Source organism: Eschrichtius robustus, chromosome 15 (genome assembly GCF_028021215.1).
Source record: "Eschrichtius robustus isolate mEscRob2 chromosome 15, mEscRob2.pri, whole genome shotgun sequence".
Classification (NCBI taxonomy): Eukaryota; Metazoa; Chordata; class Mammalia; order Artiodactyla; family Eschrichtiidae; genus Eschrichtius; species Eschrichtius robustus.
Genome location: NC_090838.1, coordinates 83871041 through 83894975, shown reverse-complemented (window position 1 = coordinate 83894975; position 23935 = coordinate 83871041). Strand labels below are relative to the sequence as shown.

The following is a 23935-nucleotide window of genomic DNA, read 5'->3' as shown; positions in this document are numbered from 1 at the left end:
CTCAGATTCTATCTTTTAGGTGCATGATTTTGAGTGGGGAGTGTTCTTGGGTCCTTGCTTCCTAAAGGATGAACGGGGGGAGAGGGTCGATGGAGACGATGACATGATGGCGTAGTCGAAGGAAAGTCTTTTTTTTTTTTAATAAATAAATAAATTTATTTATTTATTTATTTTTGGCTGTGTTGGGTCTTCGTTGCAGTGCACGGGCTTCTCATTGCAGTGGCTTCTCTTGTTGCGGAGCACGGGCTCTAGGTGCGTGGGCTTCAGTAGTTGTGGCACGCAGGCTCAGTAGTTGTGGCTTGCGGGCTGTAGAGCGCAGGCTCAGTAGTTGTGGTGCCCGGGCTTAGTTGCTCCGTGGCATGTGGGATCCTCCTGGACCAGGGCTCGAAACCGTATCCCCTGCATTGGCAGGCGGATTCTTAACCAGTACGCCACCAGGGAAATCCCGGGAAGTCTTTATTCAGGAACCACAGTTTCCATTGTTGTGTACATGTTAAAATAGGACTTACTCATCTTGCCGTATGAAAACGAGCAGGATGTTCAAAGGCCCACTCTTGCCTGTATGTCAGGTACCTCCTACACCAGAAATATCGAAGATATGAGTTGACCAGGTTGAAGCTGCGTCCTCCCCTCCCCCCAGCGTCCCCTTTGGGAAATGCCTTCCCGAGGTGGCTAATGATAAGCATCACGAAACACCAAACACAGCGTATTTGTATTTTGACCGTTGTGGCTCTTGGTGACTTGCCGAGTCCCAAGTTTAGTAGCCGCTATCACTCCCTTGCAGGCCTCCTGGTCACTATCCCTTCAGAAGTGGGAGGTTGAGTGGTGTGGCCACACCAAACTGTTGAAAATGGGACTTGATTCATAGACAGAAGGGGCAGAGGCTGGGGGACTGTGGAGAGGGGAGAGAGGGAAGAACAGACATCCAGCAGGAAAGATGAAGGTCAGCTGGCAGTTAGGACTTCCTGAGACAGACAATGGAAGCATGGCTTTGCATGTGCTTTCTTCCCAGAGGGCCTTACAAGAGGTTAGAACATACAAGTTCCAGCTTCAAGGGCAGTAGAAGGGGATGGGGGGGTGGGAGAAAGTTTCTGCGATGGGGAGGATGATAGCAGAGATTTGCCATTGCATCAGGAGGGATGGGAATTCGGTTGTGAAGATTTCCTACCTGTTGGAGATTGGGACATAGCATCTTCTGGAAATCAGGGCAGTAAAGACCTCTGTTCCTCTAGGTCGAGCTGGCCTGGGCTCCTACCCTTGGCTCCAGCCACCTGGATTCCAAGTGTGTCTTGAGTGAGTTGGGAAGGCACATCAGGTCTAGAGCATCATCCCAAATGTGGGTTTTCTCTTTGGACCACATGTCTCTGGTTTTTCCCTGTGTTAGAGACAGTCCTGAGAGAGCTGGCTCTGGGGCCCCATGTGCTGCCATGTGAAACGGGCGAAAATCCTATAGGCAATAAGTGAGTGGGGAGCTAGAGGGCCTCATCGCTCCTCTGAAGAGACTGGATGGGAGGTTTTCCTCCTTAGCTTTTCTGCTATGGTGGTTCCATTGCCTCTGGCTGAAGTCCAGACCCCTGCACGTGGCATCAGAACCCTGCATGGCCTGGCCCCTGCCTTGTCCCTAGCCTCGCACTGCGATGGTCCAGTTCCCCAGATGCCCTGAGTTCTTTCTCCTCAGTGGGTACCACTCCTTCCATTTGCACTGCCCCTCTTCTCTCCCGCCCAAGTCTCTCTTTCTCCCTCCCCTCCTTTCTGTCCGCATCTCTCCCTCGTTCTTTGTGTCTGGCTCCCCCTCCTTCATCCTGTTTCCTATCCCATCATCCATTCTCTGTCCGACGTGATTCCCTCTGCGGGTCTCGGCTGAGCTGTCACTGCGGGGAGTCTTTCCTGAAGGCCTGTCAGCCACACTGCGTGGGCGCTTTCCCTGGGGAGAGCCTGCGCCTCCAGGTGTCCCCCCACCCCCCCCGGACAGGCAAGACGGCCCCCGTTCTCTTTGGAATTGCCTGTCTTCCCTGCAGTTCAAGTCAGAGCAGGAGTCGTCTTGTCTGTTCACCTGCAAGACCTTCCAGAAATATCTGTTGAGTGGCTGCTTTCTCTTCCTGCAGTACCTCCTGCAGGATTTGTATGGTCAGCAGACACCAGTCTTAGAAACGTGAGGTGGAATTTCTAGGGCAGATCCTGGTGAAAAAAGCATTGACTTTTCGCTTGCGCTTTGGTGAGCATCCTCAGTAATAGCTCTCTGAACCCGTTTCAGGAAGCTCTATGCCGAGCTGTGCCAGGGCATTGTGGACATAGCCATCGCCAGCCTCTTCCCGCCCCCTGACTCGGAGCAGCAGCCGTCCCAGCCGGCCGCCTTCATCAAGCTGTGACCGAGGGAGGTGCTCGAAGCTGCCTCGGAGGAAGCACGAGGGGGCCCTGCCCCGGGGGAAGGAGAAGTGTCCGAATTGCTCGTCATCACGCCGAACAGGAGGAAGAGAGACAACCTGCAGAGACGTGCTGGAAGAAGAAAAGGCAGCTTCCCCGAGGAGTGGTTGGTTGCCCAGGGGTTCCCAGGTGGAGCTCTTGGCACTGCTACTGAGATTCGAAAACTGCAGCAAATTTCACCAATGGGAGAGCAGAATATTCTTCTGAGGGGCAAAAACAGGGATGTGCTGATTTTACGCTCTCATCCTTTGGAAAATCTGATTTTTACCCTAAGGTAGTGCTGTGAGCAGCGCCTCTCCTGCCCGGGGTGGCAGCCGTTGGATCTGGTTGGGGTCTGTCCACCTGCTGCATTAGTGCCTTAGCTCTGTGCCCAGCTACAGCCTCCTGTCTGGGGCAGGGGCGGGATGTGAGAGCACTTGGGAGGTTGCCAATGTGTCCCCCACTAGTCCCACAGGCATCTGGACAAGCGCGCACCGACTGTCCTGGGTGCTGGGCTCTGCGGACGCTGCCTCGCCATCAGGGGGCTTGCTCGTCCTGGTCCTGATGGCATCTGGCTGGTCACTGGCCAGGGTTGGCATGGGCTGGGCACCGAACAGCAAACGCTGCTCTCAGTCTGCTCTCTGCATGTTTTAGAAACCAAGCAGCAAGTTTGCTGCAAACCCGTAAGCATCCAATAAGCATGAGAGAGGAAAAAACACCATGTCCTGCTTTACTTAATAGTTGCGTGGGCGGGGAGTCTTTGAAATATGATTCTCGGTTCTCTTTGTTTTAACCAGAATTCTACATGCCCTTTGGCCAAGTTCCCTTTCGTTCTGTTTTTTTTGGGGATTTAACTTCTGTGAAAACCCTTCCAGGGGTCAGGAGAGGGTAGAATTCCCCTCCCCTCCACCCCAGGGGGCTCCTCCCCATTTTGTTTTTCTTGCTCTTCTAGCACCTTCTGTGGGAGCTGGACAGGCAGGTTTTGTTCCAGGGAAGATTCTCCGTCTGCTGCGCCTCTCGACATCACGGAGAGGCTCTGAATCAGTGTGCGTCTCGCCTGAGTGGGAGAGTCTCTTAAAATGGGGAAGATGCGGTTTCAGAGCCGCACTCAGCATCTCTTAAGTCAGCAGAGGTTAACGGTGTCCCGTTAGATGTAGTTTCTACTCACGGGATCGACGAATTTTCTGTAGACTTCCCAGGAGGCCATGTCACTAGCGAGAGGAAGCCCCATATGCCATCTGTGTCCAGTGTAAGATGAGTGAACGGTGCGCTGGGAATCACAGCAGACCCACTGAACAGGCTCCCTCCTCCCCAGGACGCGGCGGGGTCTTCCCTCGGGCACGTGTGTGCTCCATTATTCGTCACTACTTGGCACGAGAAAACAGTTCTGCAGCCAGGGGAGACGACTTTTTTTACATAGAGAAGAAAAAGCAACACCTCAAACATGATGAGATGTGGGAGCTTACAGTGAAAAAAGGAATCAGGATGGAAATGATTCAGTGGATGCAGCAGTGCGTGTGGGATGTGTAAGTGTTATGTCCGGGCTGAAGTGGAGGAAGGGCCAGCTGGCTCGGCCCTCCCGGGTGTTTGGAATTACAAAATAAACGTGCGGGTGGTTACCCAGAATATATAGATAATGAAGTTTCCATCCAGAGCAAAATAAGACAGTGTTAAGGGAACTGTGAAGGCCCAGCACAGCTGATGGGTTAGTGCTGGGGGCTTCCGAGCAGATCGTGGTGAGGTGCACACCTACGTAGAAGGTGTAGGGTGATGGGGAAAGCCTGGAGGTGTTTGTAGTGCTATCACATGCGAACGCAGATTTGTAATGATCTTTTGGACCTGAATTGCAGGGACATTCGAGAATTTTCTCTTACGGTGACAGAGCTAAGAATCCAGGTGTAGGAAGTCTGTGGATCTTGATGGATTTTCTAAGAAACCTGAATCAATAGCAATATATGTGAGGGAAGGAAGGCTTTAAAGAGAAAATTCTGCTTCATTCCTCGCATGGTTTCAAATAAGTATCTACTTTATGCATTTATTTCTGATCAGGTGGAATGGTTGACTCAGAACTGTTCCGTATCCTTCCATGATATCCGTGACACAGGTGGTCGTGCCTCGCCCCCAGTCAGTCTTCATACCTGTAGTCTGTGTTCGTGTCTCCAGTTGCTGGGGAAGGAGGTGGTGTTTTTTGGAGGTGTCGATTCTGATCTGGACTCTGTCGTTGGCTGCACAGCATCAGAGGAGCCCGTGAACCTCTCTGTGCCTTAGTTTCTTATCTCACGGAAGAGCTCGTTGCCTGACCCAGCGACTACCTCAAGGGCATTTAGTGAGGACACATGAGATTAGGAAGCCTGGAGAACCTCTAGTACCAAGGTTCTCAATGCTGGCTATTTGCTGTAATCACTTGGGAAGCTTTTAAAGAATGTTGGTGTCCACATCTTCCCCCTCCCACACCCCTGACCCATTAAGTCAGAACCTCAGGCATCAGCATGCTTTGAGATGCCTTGAACCACTGCTTGAGAAGGAAGGACAAACACATTATTACCTTGGAAGAATCAGATAAGGTTTAGGGCTTTTTAAAAAATTCGTTTCAGAAGGCTAGGCATTCCTTTAAGAATGACCGGATGCTGACGTGATACAGCGAGTGCCGTCCAAGCAGGTTTTTCTTTGCTCCCCGTCACAGCCTTTGGAAACTCAGCTGTGCTTTCATCTACTTAAACAGTTTGTGAAGCCTTGTCAGCAAATATAAACAGACATGAATTTATAAATCTGCTACATATGTGTTAAGATTATAAATGAATTATTGAGAGAAAAATCCCCTCCCCTCCCTCTGGACTCCCGTAGTAACTATAAACTCCACTTCCCCAGGACGTGGAAGTGCCTCAGTGTCTGTCTGATGCAGTGGAGCAGGTGCTGGTGAACTTACCAGCTGACGTGATGTTTCACGAGTGCCTCAGGGTGATCACCCCAGACTTGGGACATCTGGTAGTGCTGGAAATGGATGGGATCCGCAGGACCCGCAAGCAGCAGTGATGCTACAGAAGGTGTTGCCATTAAGAATTGAAGTCGTGTCAAGCAGGGGTGCACCCAGCCCTGCTGTGGGTGGTGGGGACTCTGCCAGAGAAGACTAGATGCCAGAGTGGGTCCCCACAGCACATGGGTGCCATGGAGGAAACTATCCTTGATCCTGGACACAGAATCTGTACCTAAGAGGAAATGACTTCTGAAACGTGGCGATTTTATGAATGTTTAAAATGCCTGGAGCATTAAAGGAATCATATTTCAAGCGTTTCTTTGCCCTTTGGTTCTGTCATCTTATTGTGAGTGTTGACTGTCCTAGGATATCACTGGTTATTTGAATGCATGATTCTGTTACCCAGAGGCAGGCATACTTTTTCTATAAAGGACCAGGTAGTAAATATTCTAGGCTTTGCAAGCCAAACTGGTTCTCCTTTGCATATTCTTCTTTTTTTCCCCCAACTCTTAAAAAATATTAAAACAAAGCCAAAAAAACTTAGCACACAGGCCATACGAAAACAAGCACGTATGTGCCCATCGTTTGCTGACCCCAGAATGCTACTCAATACGTAAGCCAACAGATTGTCCTTTGAAACTGTGATGAGCTGCTCCAGGGTGAAGCATTGAAACAATTTCAGCTGCCAAAATCCAGTCCATCATGTCTCACATGTCATGTGTATTGTCTGAGTCATGCTGCAGATTGTGAGGTGAGACCCCTGGTTGTGAAGGAGTTATGTGTGCTTTAAACATGGAGGTAGAGGGGCTTCTGAAGTGAGGTTCCTTCCCCAAATAGCTAGAAGTTCAAGAAGTTCTTACTAAGACTTCACTAAGGACTTCTATGTAAGTCCCCATCTTAGGGCTTATTTTATGTGACCTGTCTCAGAGTGTGCCCAGTGTGAACAGCCTTTTCCCTAGGTGCATTTGTTAAAAATAATCAGCAGCAATTGTTTAACATCTCAACTTACTGAGACGGCTTTAGCAGCTGGAACAAAGAAGCTGCTCACCAAAAAATTTAGAAGGGAAAGATGGGGAATGAGATGTCCATAAAACGTTTTGAAAAGTTTCAACATATTCCTAAAAATACGGAAGGCCACACACAGGTGTAGGGCTGTGTACGTGCCCAGGGGAGACCTGAATTCCCTCAGCTTTCACCTCTGTCTGACTAGGAGGATCTGCACAAGCAGGAAGTGAAGACTAAGGCAGAGCTGTAAACTGCCTGCCTGAGCATGAAAGCATGCCCAACACACACACACACAGACATGCACACACAGTCCTGTGACAAAGACTGGGAGATGTACTGGTTCTAAGCATTTGAGGAAATCTCTGTTCAATCATTAGTTGACCACTAAGCTAACTGAGCAGAGACTTCAGTGGCCACACACTAAAGAATACAAGCTTTACAGAATTAGTTCAGAAAAGCCACTACATAAAGAACAACAACAAGAAACCCTGGAGAGGGAAGAGTGTCTGGTTTCCAAAGTTGTCCCATCGTATTATTTAAAATTTCCAATTTTCTACACAAATTATCGGGACATGCAAAGAAAAAAGAAAGTATGGCCCATAGAAGGAACAGTCAATAGAAACCATACCTGAAGAAGCCCAGGCATTGGACTTAATACATAAAGACTTTAATTCAGCTATTTAAAATATGTTTAAAGAACTAAAGGAGACAGAATGATGTGTCACCAGAGAGACAATATCATTAAAGAGAGAAATTGTTTTTTAAATAGAACAAAGTAGAAATTTTGGCATTGAAAAGTATGATAATGCAAATGAAAAATTCAGTAGAGGTGTTCAAAAGCAGGTTTGAGCTGGCAAAAGAAGGAATCAGTGAATCTGAATTCAATTGAGATCATCCAGTCTGAGGAACAGAAAGAAAAATGAATGAATAAAAAAATGAACAGAACTCCACAAACATGTATGTACACCAACATATACGTAACAGGAATCCTAAAAGAAAGGAGGGAGAGAGAAGGGGGCAGAAAACAAATTGGAAGGAGTACTGGTCAAAAACTTTCCCACTTTGATGAAAACCATTAAAATGCATCCAAGAGGTTCAATAAACTAAGTAGGATACATTCAAAGAGATCCACACCAAGACACATTAACCACTAAGAAAATAACTTTAAATATATAGTAAAAAGGACAAGGGAACTAAAATATTACACTAGAAAATATATATTTAACAAGAAAAGGCAGTAGTGAAGGGATGGGGAGGTAAGAGGCATTTAGAAAGCAAATAGCACAATGCAGACACAAATCCTAACATCAGTAATTTCATTAAATGTAAATGAATTAAACACTCCAATCAAAAGGCAGAGATTGGCAACATGGATCAAAAAAAAAAAAAAAAAAAAACCATGATCAAACTCTGTGCTATCTACAAGAGACATACTTTGATTCAAAGACACAAACAGGTGAAAGTAAAAGGATGGGAAAAAATATACCATGCAAGCAGTAACTCAAAAGAGAGCTTAGGTGGCCATACTAATATTAGACAAAATAGGCTTTAAGAAAAAAAATTATTACAGGCAAAGAAAGACACTTTATAATGATAAAAAGATCAATCCATCAGGAGATATAACAATTATAAACAAATGCACCTAGCAACGGAGTCCCAAGATACATGACGCAAAAACTGGCAGAACTAAAGAGAGAAATAGACAATTCAACGGTAATAATTGGAGCTTTCAATTTTCCATTTTCAATAATGGATAGATGATCAACAAGAACATAGAAAACAATGTAAACCAACTAGACCTAACAAGTATCTATAGAACACTCCACCCAACAATAGCAAAAGATACATTTTTCTGAACTGCACATGGAACTTTCTCAGGAATAAACCATATGCTACACCATAAAGCCTCAGTGAATTAAAAATGATTGGAATCAAACTACATATGTTCTGTGAACAAAATGAAATAAAACTAGAAATCATTAACAAATCTGGGAAAAATCACAAGTATGTAGAAGTTAAAAATGCCAAAGGAAAGAAGTCACAAGGGAAATTAGAAAGTACTTTGAGAGAAATGAAAATGAAAACACAACACAGCTTCCCTGGTGGCACAGTGGTTAAGAATCCATCTGCCAATGCAGGGGACACAGGTTCAAGCCCCGGTCTGGGAAGATCCCACATGCTGTGGAGCAACTAAGCCCGTGCGCCACAACTACTGAGCCTGCGCCCTAAAGCCTGCAAGCCATAACTACTGAGCCTGCGTGCTGCAACTACTAAAGCCCGTGTGCCTAGAGCCCGTGCTGTGCAACAAGAGAAGACATTGCAATGAGAAGCCCGCCCACTGCAACGAAGAGTAGCCCCCGCTCACCACAACTAGAGAAAGCCCACATGCAGCAACGAAGACCTAACACAGCCAATAAAGAAATAAATAAATAAATAAGAAAGAAAACACAACATACCAAAACTTACGGAAAGCAGTTAAAGCCATGCCTAAAGGAAAATTTATATCTTTAAATGACTATATTGTGAAAAGATCTCAAATCGGTAACCTAACCTTCCACCTTAAGAAACTAGAAAAAGAAAAAAAAAAAAAAAAAAGAAACTAGAAAAAGAACAAGCTAAATCCAAAGTAAGTAGAAAGAAATAATACAGATTAGAGTGGAAATAAATGAAATAGAGAATAGAAAAACAATAGATAAGATCAATGAGACCAAAAGCTGACGCTTTGAAAGATCAACAAAATTGACTAACATTTAGCTAGACTGACCAAGAAAAAATAAGGAATGAAAGAGGGACATTACTACAGCACAAATAGAAAGGATTATGGGGGAATCCGATGAACAATAATATGCCAACAAATTAGGTAACATATGAAATGGGCACATTCCTAGAAAGACACAAAACTGATGAAACTAACTCAAGAAGATAAATTCTGAATAGACCTAACAGGAGATTGAATTAATAATAAATAATATTTTCACAGGGAAAAGCCCAGGACCAGATAGCTTCACTGGTAAATTCTACCAAATGTTTAAAGAGGAATTAACACCAATCGTTCACAAACTCTTCCAAAATATAGAAGAGGAGGGGACACTTTCCAACTCATCCTATAAGGTCACTATTAATACTTTAATACCAAAACCAGACAAAGACATCACAAGAAAAGCAAGCAACAGACCAATATCTCTTAGGAATAGAAATGAAAAAATCTTCAACAAAATACTAACAAACCAAATCCAGCAACATATAAAAAGGATCTTCCTAGACTTATGATGGGTTATGTCCCAGTAAACCCACTGTAAGTTGAAAATACCGTAAGTCAAAAATGCATTTAATACACCTTACCTACCAAACATCATAGCTTAGCCTAGTCTACTTTAAATGCGCTCAGAACACTTACATTGGCCTACAGTTGGGCAAAATCATCTAACACAAAGCTTATTTTATAATAAAGTGCTGACTATCTCATGTAATTTATTCAATACTGTAGTGAGAGTGAAAAATGGAATGGCTGTCTGGGTACAGAATGGTTATAAGGGTATTGGTTGTTTACCCTTGTGATCGCTGGGCTGACTGAGAGCTTCAGCTCACTACTGCTCCCTGGTATCATGAGAGAGTACCATACTTCATATCGCTATCCCGAGAAAAGATCAAAATTCAAAATTTGAAGTAAGTTTTCTCATGAATGTGTATCGCTTTTGCACCACTGTAAAGTTGAAAAATCATAAGTCGAACCATTGTAAGTTGGGGACTGTATGTATATACTATTGTATACACCATGATCAAGTAGGATCTATCCTAAAAAGTCTACATTCATTTAACACACAAAATTCAATCAATATAATCATTTTTTATAGAACAAAAGATAAAAGCCACATGATCATATCAATATACACAGGGGACACGGGTTCGAGCCCTGGTCTGGGAAGATCCCACATGCCACAGAGCAACTAGGCCCGTGAGCCACAATTGCTGAGCCTGCGCGTCTGGAGCCTGTGCTCCGCAACTAGAGAGGCCGCGATAGTGAGAGGCCCACGCACCGCGATGAAGAGTGGCCCCCGCTTGCCGCAGCTAGAGAAAAGCCCTCGCACAGAAACAAAGACCCAACACAGCCAAAAAAAAAATTAAATAAATAAATAAATAAATAAATAATTTTTAAAAAACAGAACTCAATTGTATTTTTAGACCCTACAAATCAGCAATTTGAAAATTAAATGAAGAAAACAATTCCATTTACATCAACATCAAAAAGAATTAAATACTTAGGAGTAAATTCAACAAAAGAAGTTCATTTGTACACCAAAAACTACAAAACATCTTTGAAAGAAATTAAAGAACACCCAAATAAATGGCAAGACGTCCCGTGTTCATAGGTTGGAAGATAATTATAGTTAAGATGAATATAGACCCTAGATTGATCTACAGATTGAATATAATCCCTATCAAATAGCTCAGCTGCCTTTTTTGCAGAAATTGACAAGCCAACCCTAAAATTCATATGAAAATACAAAGGATCAGGAATAGCCAAAGCAACCTAGAAAAAGAAGAACAGAGTTGGAAGACTTACACTTCCTGATTTCAAAATTTATTACAAAGCTATATTAACCAAGATTGTATGGTATTGGTATAAGAATAGACATACACATCAAGGCAATAGAACTGAGAGTCCAGAAATGAACCATCATATTTATGATCAATTGATTTTTGACAAGGTGCTAAGACAGTTCAATGGGAGAAAGAATAGTCTTTTCAACGAATGGTGCTAGAACTAAATATCCACATGCAAAGGAATGAAGTTGGATGTCTTTCTCACACCATATACAAAAATTAACTCAAGATGGGTCAAAGGCCTAAATGTAAGAGTTGCAGCTAAAAAAACAAAAACAAAAACAAAACACAACTCAGAAGACAGCATAGCTGTAAACCTTCATGATCTTGGATTAGGCAATGATTTCTTAGATATATCAAAAGCACAAGCAACAAAAGGAAAAAAATAAACTAGACTTCATCAATATTAAAAACTTATATGTTTCAAAGGACACAACCAGGGAAGTAAAAGATAACCCACAAAATGGGAAAAAATATTTGCAAATCATATATCTGATAAGTAGTATAGAAATAATACAAAGAAGTATGACAACTCAACAATAAAAAAGGCAACCCAATTTTAAAATGGACCAAGTATACATTGGAGACATTTCTCCAATGAAAATATACAAATGGTCAATAAACCCATGAAAATATGCTCAATATCACTAGTCATTAGAGAAATACAGAAATCACAATTAGATACTACTTCACATGTACTAGGGTGGATATAATTTTTAAAAAACAGAGAATAACAAATACTGGTGAGGACATGGAGAAACTGGAATCCTCATACATTGCTAGAGGGAATGTAAACTTGGACAGCTGCTTTTGGAAAAATTTGGCAGTACCTCAAAAAGTTAAACATGGAGTTACCATATGTCCCAGAAATTCCACTCCTAGCTGTAATACCTAAGAGAATTGAAAACCTATGTCCATACAAAAACTTGTGCATGGATATTTCTAGCAGCATTACTCATAACAGCCAAAGGTGGAAACAACCAAAATGTCCATCAACCAGTGAATAGATAAAATATGTATCCATACAATGGATTCTTGTTCAGCAGTGAAAGGAATGAAGTACTGATACATGCTAAAACATGGATGAACCTTAAAAGCAGTGGAGAGATAGTAAGGATGGTGGACGCTTTTTGTGTTCTGAAGGGGAGAATTCCTGTGGTAGCTGAAGAGGGACAAGAGATCAGTGAGCTGTTTTTTTGTTTTAACAGCTTTTCCAGCAAGTTTGTATGCTGATGGAAATGACTGCTCCTGCCATCATCCCTGCATTCTCCTGCCCTCCAGGAGACCCTGACCAAGGGAGAGGGAATGAAGGAGGAGTTTTCCTTAAAAGAAGCAGACGTTGTAAAGGGAGAGAAGGCAGAATTTAGGTCACAGCTGCATGCGTCTTGGGAGATTTGATGATGTCGACAAAAGACAGAAACAGAAGATAACTTTTTTAAAGTGATATAAGAGGAATTCCCTGGCTGTCCAGTGGTTAGGACTCAGGGCTTTCACTGCCAGGCCGTTTCAATTCCTGGTCCGGGAACAGAGATCCTGCAAGCCACATGGCATGGGATGCGGGTGGGGGAGCGATAGAGGAGTGAAAATTACCAGCTGACCCAGGTAAAGGTGAAACTGGGGAAGGAGGACACTTTTGGGAGTGGTGAATTAATTCATTAATCGTGGCGATGGCTTCATGGGTGTATAAATAGGTCAAAACTTATCAACGTGCACACTTTAAATGTGTGTAGTTTATTGCATGTCAATTATACCTCAATACAGAATAGAGCTGTGACACACACACACATACACACCAAAGATGAGGTTGAAAGACAGCTGCAGGCGGTCCCTGATAAAATCCGTATTCTGGGGAGATAAGTACTTCATAGGACTCACAGATCCTCAAAGGATCTTAAGGCTGGAAGGCCCCTCGGACACCCGCCTTCCCACCCCGCCGGCCCGCCCCGGCCCCGCCCGGCTCAAGACTCCAGTCCAGACGACGCGGGGAGTGGGTAGAGAGGGTGGACCGCCGCTTGACCGTCCCAGTGATGAGCCTTCGACTTCAGAGCTGGGTAGAGAGCAGTCAGTTTGGTGCCCGACTGCTTTTTCCTTGAAGTCAAGACTCCGGCTGGGTGTCACCCCAAGGGTCTGCATCAGCACTGGATCGCAAAGCGGTCAAGGGAAGAGAGGGAAATCTTTGAACACCGCTCTCGGCCGGCCCTAATAGCACGAATGAGAGCCAAAGCGGTCACACGCGGAATTGCCCGTGGAGCGGATTCCCGCCTTTGGCGTCTAGCGGAAGGGGGATATGGGAGGGGACGGTGGAAGAGAGGAGGCCGGGCGAGTCCGCCACGCTCCGACTCCTCACAGGTTTAAACTGGCCCATTCGCTCCACGGTATTGGTTTCAAGTCGACCCCGTAAAATCGGAGGACCCAGGGCCGGAGGAACAAGAGGAACTACATTTCCCAGCAAGCCGTAGGCGCCCGGCGCCGGCCGTGCTTTCCGGCGCGTGTGGAGCCGTTGCTGGCATCCGGTGTGCAGGCGGACTCATGGATCCAGGCGGCCGGTGGCGGCACCTACCCAGCGGGCCCAGCCTAAAGCACTTGACCGACCCCTCTTACGGGATCCCGCGGGAGCAGCAAAAGCCAGCGTTGCAGGAGCTGACGCGTGCGCATGTCGAGTCCTTCAACTACGCTGTGCGCGAGGGGCTCAGCCACGCGGTGCAGGTGAGCGCGGCGTCCTCAGGCGAACCCAGGCTCCCTTCAGCTCTGGGTTCGCCTGCGCCCCTAGCCCCTGCTCCAGGCGGGCGGAGGAGAGGGGCCCGGCGAGGGTAGGGGTGGGGGGCGTGTGAGGCGTTGGAGGAGGGCCGGGGGAGAGGTGATTGAGGCTCGGGGCCTGGGAGGGGGAGATCCAGGAGGCGGGGGGAATGGGACACAGGCCGCGGGCAGGGGTCCCAGAGAGAGGGCTGGGAGGTCGCAGTATAATTTCAAATAGTTGTAACTCCTTGACCGTGCTAGGCTCAGCGCGGGTCTGTGTTGAGGAAGGTATCAGAGGCATAAAAACGAGGCTCAGTAGGAACCATTTGGTCCACAGGAAGTGATTGGTACCATCATTACGTAGTATTTGCTCCACATTAAAGTGATTGGTCTAGAGGGTGATGGTACCAGAGTTCAGGTGAAGATGGTGGGGGAGGGTCTCATTCAGTAAGCATCCCCATGTCTCCAGGCACTGGGCTCTAAGGGTGAGGGAGAGGCAGGCCTGTAAGAGACAGTTCTTGCTTGGCATCATGTTTTGGGTGGAGGAGGTGGAGCTGTGAAGGCAGTCGGCGCCGGTACACTTGAGCACTGCTCTGACAAGGGGCGGCCGCGTGGTACTCCGGAAGCACAGAGGAGGTCTGGCTAGTCCAGCTGTGTGAGAAAGGGCAGGATTACACGAATTGAAGAGGAAAGTGCGTTCCCTCCAGGGGAAGTGAAGGAGCAGAGCTCAAGGGGACTCTACCCTGCGCTTTTGTTGGGTAGGGCTGGCATTGGGGGAGGGGCGGAGAGAATGTGGAGACCTGTGCCAGTCTCTGATGCTTGAACTCTATTCCGCAAATAATATGGAGCCATTGAGGCTTCTTTGAAGTTTAATTATTCCTTGACCTGTTTGCAGAAGACAAGATATTTTTGTCTGATGGGAAATAATAATTTCTATCATGCCTGGACTCATTGTATCATGTCTATGAGAAAAATTATACTTTTAAGTAGATGTAATTGTATCTACTTAAAAGTTAATTGGCCCTGGGGTTTATGAAAACAATGAAAAAGAGCCCAGTGTTGAGATGATCAACGTCTTTATTGGAGTATAATTGCTTCCTAGCTCCGTTTTTGGCATTCTTGCTATTTTAGCACTAAGGCCAGGAGGTTGTTCAGAGTTAATACGTAGGAGAGCTCAGTGATGCCCCTTCCTCAGTTCAGCAGCGCTCCCCCCAGGGAGTGGTACAAAGAAGCAACTGCTGTGGAAGGGGAAGAACCACCGTGACCACCACCAACCCCTTGCATGGCTCTGGCTTCAGTATGAGGCCACCGTGGAATGAAATGTACAAAGATCAGCCTAAAGAATGGCATTTATTAGAGTGTCTGTTGCTGAGTCAGGAGGGTGTGTCCATATCCTTGCTCTGTTAGCAGGAGTCCCATTGGTCTTGCTATGCATGCAGAGGGTACAAGGTAAGAATGGGAGGGGTGGGGGAGAAATTAGGAGTTTGAGATTAACATATACACACTACTATATATAAAATAGGTAAACAACAAGGACCTACTGTATAGCACAGGGAACTAACTATACTCAATATCTTATGATAAACTATAATGGAAAAGAATCTGAAAAAGAATAGATGTGTGTGTGTGTGTATTATATATAAGAATAGAGAAGTCAAGCACTTGGTTCAGAGAACAGCTTTGTTCTGCACACAGCTGTATCCCTGGAACCTACTACAGAATCGGACATGTAGTAGATAGTCAAAAAAAATCTTGTTAATGCATTACAGTTTTAGGTACTTAGTGAGGATATGAGTAGACTGGATGTAGCTTTAGCTGTTTTTCAGATGTGTCACATTAGCATTATAGCCGTCAATGCTTATAGAACACATGGGATTTGAAAGAGTCTTAGAGAAAAAGTACCTTGGAAATGCAAGCAGTTAACAGTGTGAATTGTATTTCAGGCCATCCCTCCCTTTGAATTTGCTTTCAAAGATGAGCGGATCTCTCTTACTATTGTGGATGCTGTCATCAGTCCACCCACAGTTCCAAAAGGGAGCATCTGTAAAGAGCTCAATGTTTATCCAGCAGAATGCCGGGGCCGAAGGAGCACCTACCGGGGAAAGCTGACAGTGAGTACAAAAGACAGTGTATGACTTGCACTCTGTACATTTTTGAGAATAAGCCTGGTGCCTAATATAGTTTATACCAGAATTCTACTTTCTTAGTGCTGTCATCCAAGAGATCCCATCTTTTAAACCTAAAGCATAAAATCATTTAGTTTATGGTCTTCTGCCTTAATCTTTTCAAATACTCATTCTTGTAGATCTGGATATTTCCTTTTTTTTAAATTTTTATTTAATTTAATTTTTATTTATTTATTTATTTTTTGGCTGTGTTGGGTCTTCGTTGCTGCACGCGGGCTTTCTCTAGTTGTGGTGAGCAGGGGCTACTCTTTGTTGCGGTGCGCGGGCTTCTCATTGCAGTGGCTTCTCTTGTTGCAGAGCACAGGCTCTAGGCACGCAGACTTCAGTAGTTGTGGATCATGGGCTCTAGAGCGCAGGCTCAGTAGTTGTGGCACACGGGCTTAATTGCTCCATGGCATGTGGGATCTTCCCGGACCAGGGATCGAACCCATGTCCCCTGCATTGGCAGGCAGATTCTTATCCACTGTGCCACCAGGGAAGCCCAGGATATTTCCTTTTTTACTAAATAATTTTTTTTTCTCATTTTCATTTAGGCCGATATCAGCTGGGCAGTGAATGGAATCTCAAAAGGAATCATTAAACAGTTTCTTGGCTATGTTCCCATCATGGTGAAATCCAAGCTTTGCAACTTATACAACCTTCCTCCAAAAGCCCTCATCCAGCACCACGAGGAAGCAGAGGTACCTGCCGGGGTCCTGTGCAGTGAAAGGCCAGGTGACAGTAGCAAGCGCCTGAGCTGGGAGTGAGAGGACCGGAAGCTTGTCGGGAGTGGGGGAGGGGTGTCCGGATTTCCTTCTCTGCTTCAGTCTCCGGATAGGTAACGTGGGGCATTGATGTTTTGTCTGCACACTGCATAGGCCTCATAATGAGTCTCAGATGAGACAATGTATGAAAAACAAACACTCCAGTTAGAGAATATTATTATTATGGGGAAAGAATTGGTAGGTTTTTCCTACCTACTGATACATATTTAGATATGTATTTGGTTTTTTTTAAAGCTGTCTTAACCCACATATCTGTCTAAAATGTCTGCTTTACCCACAGTCAGATTCTGTGGACGTATTAAATGCTTCATATACCTTCCATTCAATCCCTGTTAGGTGGCTTTGCAGTATTAAGTTGAAGTAATCAAGACATGCAGACTCTGCTTACAACAGAGGGGCTGTGTTGTGTGTTGGGAAGAGGGTTTTGGTGGCTGATCTGGGTTTGACACCCAGCTGTTCCGCTTACCAGTCCCGCACCTTTGGGAAATTTAATCTCCCTGAGCCTCAGTTTTCTCTTCTGAAAATGGGCATATAGCTCTCTCTCATTATTATGGGATTAAATGTTATGCTGACATAGAGCACTCAGTGTGATATGCCTGCTTCATAGTAGCTCCTTATTTATTACAGAAATGTTCCATTAACTTATTAAAAATTAAATATTAAAAATATTTTCCTATTTAGCTAATCCAAATTTCTGGTTTCCAGAGCTTTCATACAGTCAGAAGTTTTTTAACTTATTCAAGAAACCATACTTGTCTGGAAGCTGAACGATTACTGTTTTCATCTTTAGACTTCTCTTTGGAGTAACTTGTTTTTGTTTTTTAACATCATTTGAAGACTGCAGTCATTTTAGGGACAGAAAGGCAGGTTAGGTTCAGCCTGTCTGGTAGAAGAAAGTGCTATGATTTTCTTCCATAGTTTTCTCCCAAGTCTCTACAGCCTTTTTAATGTGCTTAAGAAGACTTAAAATTAAGTCTGCAGTTTCCAAGGGATCCACAGTTCCTCTTGCCCGAGTGCCCCTCTTCTGCACATCTGTTTAAGAATGAGGGTGGTGGGCTTCCCTGGTGGCGCAGTGGTTGAGAATCTGCCTGCCAATGCAGGGGACACGGGTTCGAGCCCTGGTCTGGGAAGATCCCACATGCCGCGGAGCAACTAGGCCCGTGAGCCACAATTACTGAGCCTGCGCGTCTGGAGCCTGTGCTCCGCAACAAGAAAGGCCACGATAGTGAGAGGTCTGCGCACTGCGATGAAGAGTGACCCCCACTTGCCACAACTAGAGAAAGCCCTCGCACAGAAACGAAGACCCAGCACAGCCAAAAATAAATATAAATAAAAATAAATTAAAAAAAAAAAAAAAAAGAATGAGGGTGGTGATTGCAGTTGGTCAGTTTCATGTTTACAGGTAGTTATATATCTTTGTTTAACAAATTTTAATTCATCTCTTTGGCAGGAAATGGGAGGCTATTTTATAATCAATGGCATCGAAAAAGTCATCCGAATGTTGATTATGCCTCGCAGAAATTTCCCCATCGCAATGGTAAGACCAAAATGGAAAAGCAGAGGGCCTGGCTATACTCAGTATGGTAAGTTGTAGTGATTTTTTGGAATGTTCTTTTAGAAAAATTTAAGTTATTTTATTGGGTCGGCCAAAAGGTTTGTTCGTTTTTTTCCGTAAGATGGCTCTAATAGCACTTAGTTGTCTTTAACTTCATTCAAAACAATTTTGTTAAATTGTATGTGACAGCTGTCATATCAGCGTGCATTTAAAAAAAAGACTTTTCAAAATCAGTGAATTTTTTGTGTAGCCATTTTAATATTGAAGATGAAAGAAAAAAAGCAACATTTTCGGCATATTACACTTTATTTCAAGAAAGGTAAAAACGCAACTGAAACACACAAAAAGATTTGCGCAATGTATGGAGAAGGTGCCGTGACTGATCGAACGTGTCAGAAGCGGTTTGCGAAGTTTCGTGCTGGAGATTTCTCGCTGGACGATGCTCCACGGTCGGGTAGACCAGTTGAACTTGATAGCGATCAAATCGAGACGTTAATTGAGAACAATCAACATTATAGGACTTCCCTGGTGGCGCAGCGGTTAAGAATCCGCCTGCCAATGCAGGGGACACGGGTTCGAGCCCTGGTCCGGGAAGATCCCACATGCCGCGGAGCGACTAAGCCCGTGCGCCACAACTGCTGAGCCTGCGCTCTGGACCCTGTGAGCCACAACTACCGAGCCCACGTGCCACAACTACTGAAGCCCGCGCGCCTAGAGCCCGTGCTCTGCAACAAGAGAAGCCACCATAATAAGAAGCCTGTGCACCACAACGAAGAGTAGCTCCTGCTCGCTGCAACTAGAGAAAGCCTGCGCACAGCAACGAAGACCCAAGGCAGCCAAAAATTAAAAAATAAAATAAATAAATTTTTAAAAATCAACATTATACCACACGGGAGATAGCTGACATACTCAGAATATCCAAATCAAGCATTGAAAATCAGTTGCATAAGCTTGGTTATGTGAATCGGTTTGATGTTTGGGTTCCACGTAAGTTAAGCGAAAAAAACTTTTCTTGACCTTATTTCCGCATGCGATTCTCTACTGAAATGTAATGAAAACGTTCCATTTTTAAAACAAATTGTGACGGGCGATGAAAAGTGGATACTGTACAACAATGTGGAACAGAAGAGATCGTGGGGCAAGCGAAATCAACCACCACCAACCACACCAAAGGCCGGTCTTCATCCAAAAAAGGTGATGTTGTGTATATGGTGGGATTGGAAGGGAGTCCTCTATTATGAGCTCCTTCCGGAAAACCAAACGACTGATTCCAACAAGTACTGCTCCCAGTTAGACCAACTGAAAGTGGCACTCGACAAAAAGCGTATGGAATTAGTCAACAGAAAACCGTCTTCCATCAGGATAATGCAAGACCGCATGTTTCTTTGATGACCACGCAAAACTGTTATAGCTTGGCTGGGAAGTTCTGATTCGCCTTCCGTATTCACCAGACATTGCCTCCTTCAGATTTCCGTTTATTTTGGTCTTTACAGAATTCTCTCTCTTTTTTTTTTATAAATTTATTTTACTTTATTTATTTATTTTTGGCTGCGTTGGGTCTTTGTTGCTGTGCGCAGGCTTTCTCTAGTTGCGACGAGCGGGGGCTACTCTTCATTGCAGCTCACGGGCTTCTCATTGCGGTGGCTTCTCTTGTTGTGGAGCACCGGCTCTAGGCACGCGGCCTTCAGTAGTTGTAGCACATGGGCTCGGTAGTTGTGGCTCGTGGGCTCCAGAGCACAGGCTCAGTAGTTGTGGTGCAGGGGCTTAGTTGCTCCGCGGCATGTGGGATCCTCCTGGACCAGGGTTCGAACCCGTGTCCCCTGCATTGGCAGGTGGATTCTTAACCACTGCGCCACCAGGGAAACCCCAAAATTCTCTTAATGGAAAAAATTTCAATTCCCTAGAAGACTATAAAAGGCACCTGGAACAGTTCTTTGCTCAAAAAGATAAGTTTTGGGAAGATGGAATTATGAAGTTGCCTGAAAAATGGCAGAAGGTAGTGGAGCAAAAGGGTGAATACATTGTTCAATAAAGTTCTTGGTGAAAATGAAAAATATGTCTTTTATTTTTACTTAAAAACCGAAGGCACGTTTTGGCCCACCCGATATTAAAAAGTAGATGCATCCAAACAGAGTCTTTGATATTTTTCTCCCATATATGTATAATTTTTTGTTTTTCTGTTAAGCATTTCTGCGTTATAATTTCATAGTGGGAAACCTTTCTACTGTGTTCGATTTTTTTTCAAGCTGAATGAACACATGTATTTATGTTACTGCTTATGGTGCTGAAGGACGGCTGACTTGGCCAGGTGTAGGTGCAGGCCTCGGAAGTCTTCTGGTTCAGGGTATGTGGCACACCCCTCGGTCTCTGGCTCACAGTGACCCGGCCTCTGTTTGATCACTCTCCGTGACAGTGCCTGGCTTCACAAGATAGCATTTTGCATTCATGAGCCCTATAGTTAAACAATTTATTCTTATAACTGAGCTAAAAATCAGTCTCTGATTGTAGCCACGCATACTATACTTACTGGTAGTATTGCTGAGTTTCTGACTATTTGCTCTGTTTGTTTAAATAGGAGTTTCAATGCACTGTGTGAGAGAAGAACATTCCGCTGTCAATATGAACCTTCACTACTTGGAAAATGGCACGGTTATGTTGAACTTTATTTACCGGAAAGAACTGTTTTTTTTTCCTTTGGGATTTGCACTTAAGGTGTGACTTACTGCGTATACTTCTTTCGTTGGGGAGTGAGTCACTGGAAGTGGTGTCCTGTGCGGGATGGATGGGTTGTCCTCATCAGAGTTCACGCTGTGCTGGCATCTACTCCATAATTAGTTATCTCAGGGAATTTCCCGGTGGTCCAATGGTTAGGACTCCTCGCTTTCATTGCCGAGGGCCGGGGTTCGATCATTGGTTGGGGAACTAAGATCCTGCAAGCCACACGGCGCAGCCAACAACAAAAAAGTTAACTCAGAAGGCATTGGCTAAAACATCGCTAAACATTTCTGTCACAGTTTCTGTGGTCAGGAGTTTGGAAGTGGCTCCAGATTTGGGCAGTTCTGGCCAGGGTCTCCGGAGGTTGCCGTGAGATGTCAGGGGGCGCTGCTGTGGTTTAGAAGCCTTGCCCGGGGCTGGAGGATCCCCTTCCGAGGCGGTTCCCTCATGGCTGGCAAGTCACTGTGGGCTCTTGGCAGGAGGTCTCAGTTCCTCTCCACGTGGGCCTTTCCACAGGCTGCTTTGAGGCAGCTGTCTTCCCCAGAGAGTTAGCCAAGAGAACAAGGCAGGAGCTGGAGTGCCCTTTACGGCCCAGCCTTTAGAGTCATGCTCCAACTTCTCCACCATATTCCATCGGTCACACAGGCCAGCCCTGGCTCAGTGTGGAGGAGACCAAGGTTGTGGATACCAGGAGGTGAGGATCATTGGACCATCTTGGTGTCTATCATACAAGCATTGCCCTGATTTTGAAGAGCTCACTTAGATTCAGCGATAGTGGAGTGCTAATTTTTCTCGAGTATTAAAAAAAAAAAAAAAAATAGAATGGTTACTAAATGATTAAGATGGTTTAGTTATTAGCAGTTTTAAAAAAGAACCTTTTTTTCTTTTCTAGGCACTTGTCAGCTTTTCCGATTATCAGATTTTTCAGGAGCTCATCAAAGGAAAGGAAGATGACTCTTTCTTTAGGAACTCTGTTTCTCAGATGTTAAGGATTGTAATGGAAGAGGGATGTTCCACACAAAAACAGGTCCTTAGCTATCTGGGTGAACGCTTCAGAGTAAAACTCAGTCTTCCTGACTGGTACCCAAATGAACACGCTGCAGAGTTTCTCTTCAGGTATGTGTGCTTTTGTTTACTGGGGGTGGAGGGTGTCCATGCTTCCTTGTGTTGATGCAGCTGGGGCTGGTGAGCCATCTGGGAATCACAGTGGCCCTGGGGGTGGGGTTCTGGCTTAGCAGAGTAGGGCCTAGCTTTGTTTCTGCAGCCATCCTCGCCTTTCTTTTTTCTGGTAGCTTCATACCTTCTGTTGTACTTTAAAACTTTTGAAATAACTTCAGACTTCCAGAATTGCTGCAAAAATAGTACACTGGACACTCTCGTTCACTAGTTGTTTACATTTTTACCACTTTGCTTTGTTGCTCTCTCTGCATATCATCAACGTTTTTCTTTCTGCATCATTGAAAGTTGCAGGCATCATGTCCCTTTATTCCCCCAAGGCTAGGACTTTGTCTTCTGTAACCACTGTGTAATTATTAAGGGAGCCCTGCTCTAGACCAGCGCTGTCCGATCTGTATCCGCGAGCCACGTGCTGAGCATTTGAATGGCCAGTGCAGCGGAGAAGCTGAATTCAGTAGGACATCGAGTAGTAGCAGCAGCTGAATCGCTTCATGCTTTTTCTTTCTCTTTTGGCAGCCAGTGCATCTGCATCCACTTGAAATCCAACACTGAAAAGTTTTATGTGCTTTGTCTCATGACCCGGAAGCTCTTTGCTTTAGCCAAAGGAGAATGCATGGAGGAGAATCCCGACAGTTTAGTGAATCAAGAGGTCCTGACCCCCGGGCAGCTCTTCCTCATGTTTCTGAAGGTAAATGCAGGCTGCTTCACCCCGGAGCAGTCGTACCTCTTGTGGGATGACGTGGCCATTTCCAGCAGTATTGTTTCCTGCATGTTTAAAATTTCTAGTTTGGGCATTTTATGTAGTCTTTTTTTTTTTTTTCTATTTCTTGTTTGTTTGATTGTTTAGCAGTAAGGGACTTACAGATCTTAGCTTGGCCAGGTTCAGAAATTTCTTTAATGCTTTTATAGAAGCTAAATAAAGACAATATCAAATCTTGGTCATAACATTAATGATAAAGTGCAAATGGCCTATATACACACACACATACAGTCCGTCCCCATTAGTCACAGAGTCTGTACTTGTGAATTCACCTACTCGCTAAAATTTCTTTGGAACACCAGCGGTATCAGCACTCTCATGCTCATTTGCAGACATGCACAGAGTGCTAGGGAAGTGGGGCTTCCTGATGTTCACGGTCCCAGCCGAGGTCTGATGAGCTGTAAACGAGGGTCTCTGCTGCCATGTTTTTCACAGTTTTGTGCTTTCTGTTGGTGAGCTTGCTGTTTAAAGTGACCCCCAGGCTCAGTGCTGAAGTACCGTCTAGTGTTCCGAAGTGCAAGAAGGCTGCGACGTTCCTTATGGAGGAAACACTTGTATTAGACGGGCTTTGTTCAGGCATGAGTTACAGTGCTGTGTGCTCTGAGCTCAGTGGTAACGAGTCAACAGTATAAACTAAGGTGTCTCTCAACAAACACAAAAAACGAGGTCGTGTATTGATCAGTTGACGAAATGTTGTCAATGACCAGAGACTCCCTGAAGTCTAACCCTGCATTTCCCCTAGGAGCAGTGCTTCTGCGCTCGCCAGTGCAGTGTTCACAGAGACAGGACAGGACATGATTACTGTAAATAGTGAGAACTCTGTGTGTGTTGGGAGAGAATGTTGGCATGACACAAAAATAATTTCATAAGCAAGTTGATTTGGTGGCCTTTTATATTTTGAATATCATCCCTAAAAAAGATTTAATCTAAGAGAGAACAGAACAACGGCAGGGAAGATGGAGAGGACTGAAGTAAAAATCTCCCAAGTTTCTAATCTAGTCAATAATTAAATTCTTACTTGAAGGTAATAACTTTTGTTTCTGTCTGCTCTGTCTG

General features: G+C 44.8%; 2 protein-coding genes across 4 annotated transcripts in view; both read left to right on the top strand.

Moving 5' to 3' along the window:
• Nucleotides 1-5694, top strand: part of TTL (tubulin tyrosine ligase) — a 38903-nt gene extending 33209 nt beyond the window's left edge. The window contains exons 7-8 of one of the 2 annotated variants that reach the window (XR_011076521.1): nt 2255-3929; nt 5272-5694. Coding sequence is in view for 1 of the 2 variants with exons in the window: in XM_068564235.1 (XP_068420336.1) it covers nt 2255-2369 (115 nt within the window). In the remaining variant the exon portion in view is untranslated. Of the gene's footprint in view, nt 1-2254 lie in introns of both variants that reach the window. The other variant, XM_068564235.1, reaches the window with a different exon arrangement.
• Nucleotides 5695-13447: 7753 nt separating this feature from the next.
• Nucleotides 13448-23935, top strand: part of POLR1B (RNA polymerase I subunit B) — a 31165-nt gene continuing 20677 nt past the window's right edge. Inside the window, exons 1-7 of one of the 2 annotated variants that reach the window (XM_068564523.1) lie at nt 13448-13693; nt 15667-15834; nt 16443-16589; nt 18124-18256; nt 20804-20940; nt 21836-22059; nt 22636-22807. In XM_068564523.1, coding sequence (XP_068420624.1) covers nt 13517-13693; nt 15667-15834; nt 16443-16589; nt 18124-18256; nt 20804-20940; nt 21836-22059; nt 22636-22807 — 1158 coding nt within the window. In that variant the 5' untranslated portion in view covers nt 13448-13516. The remainder of the gene's footprint in view (nt 13694-15666; nt 15835-16442; nt 16590-18123; nt 18257-20803; nt 20941-21835; nt 22060-22635; nt 22808-23935) is intronic. The other variant, XM_068564524.1, reaches the window with a different exon arrangement.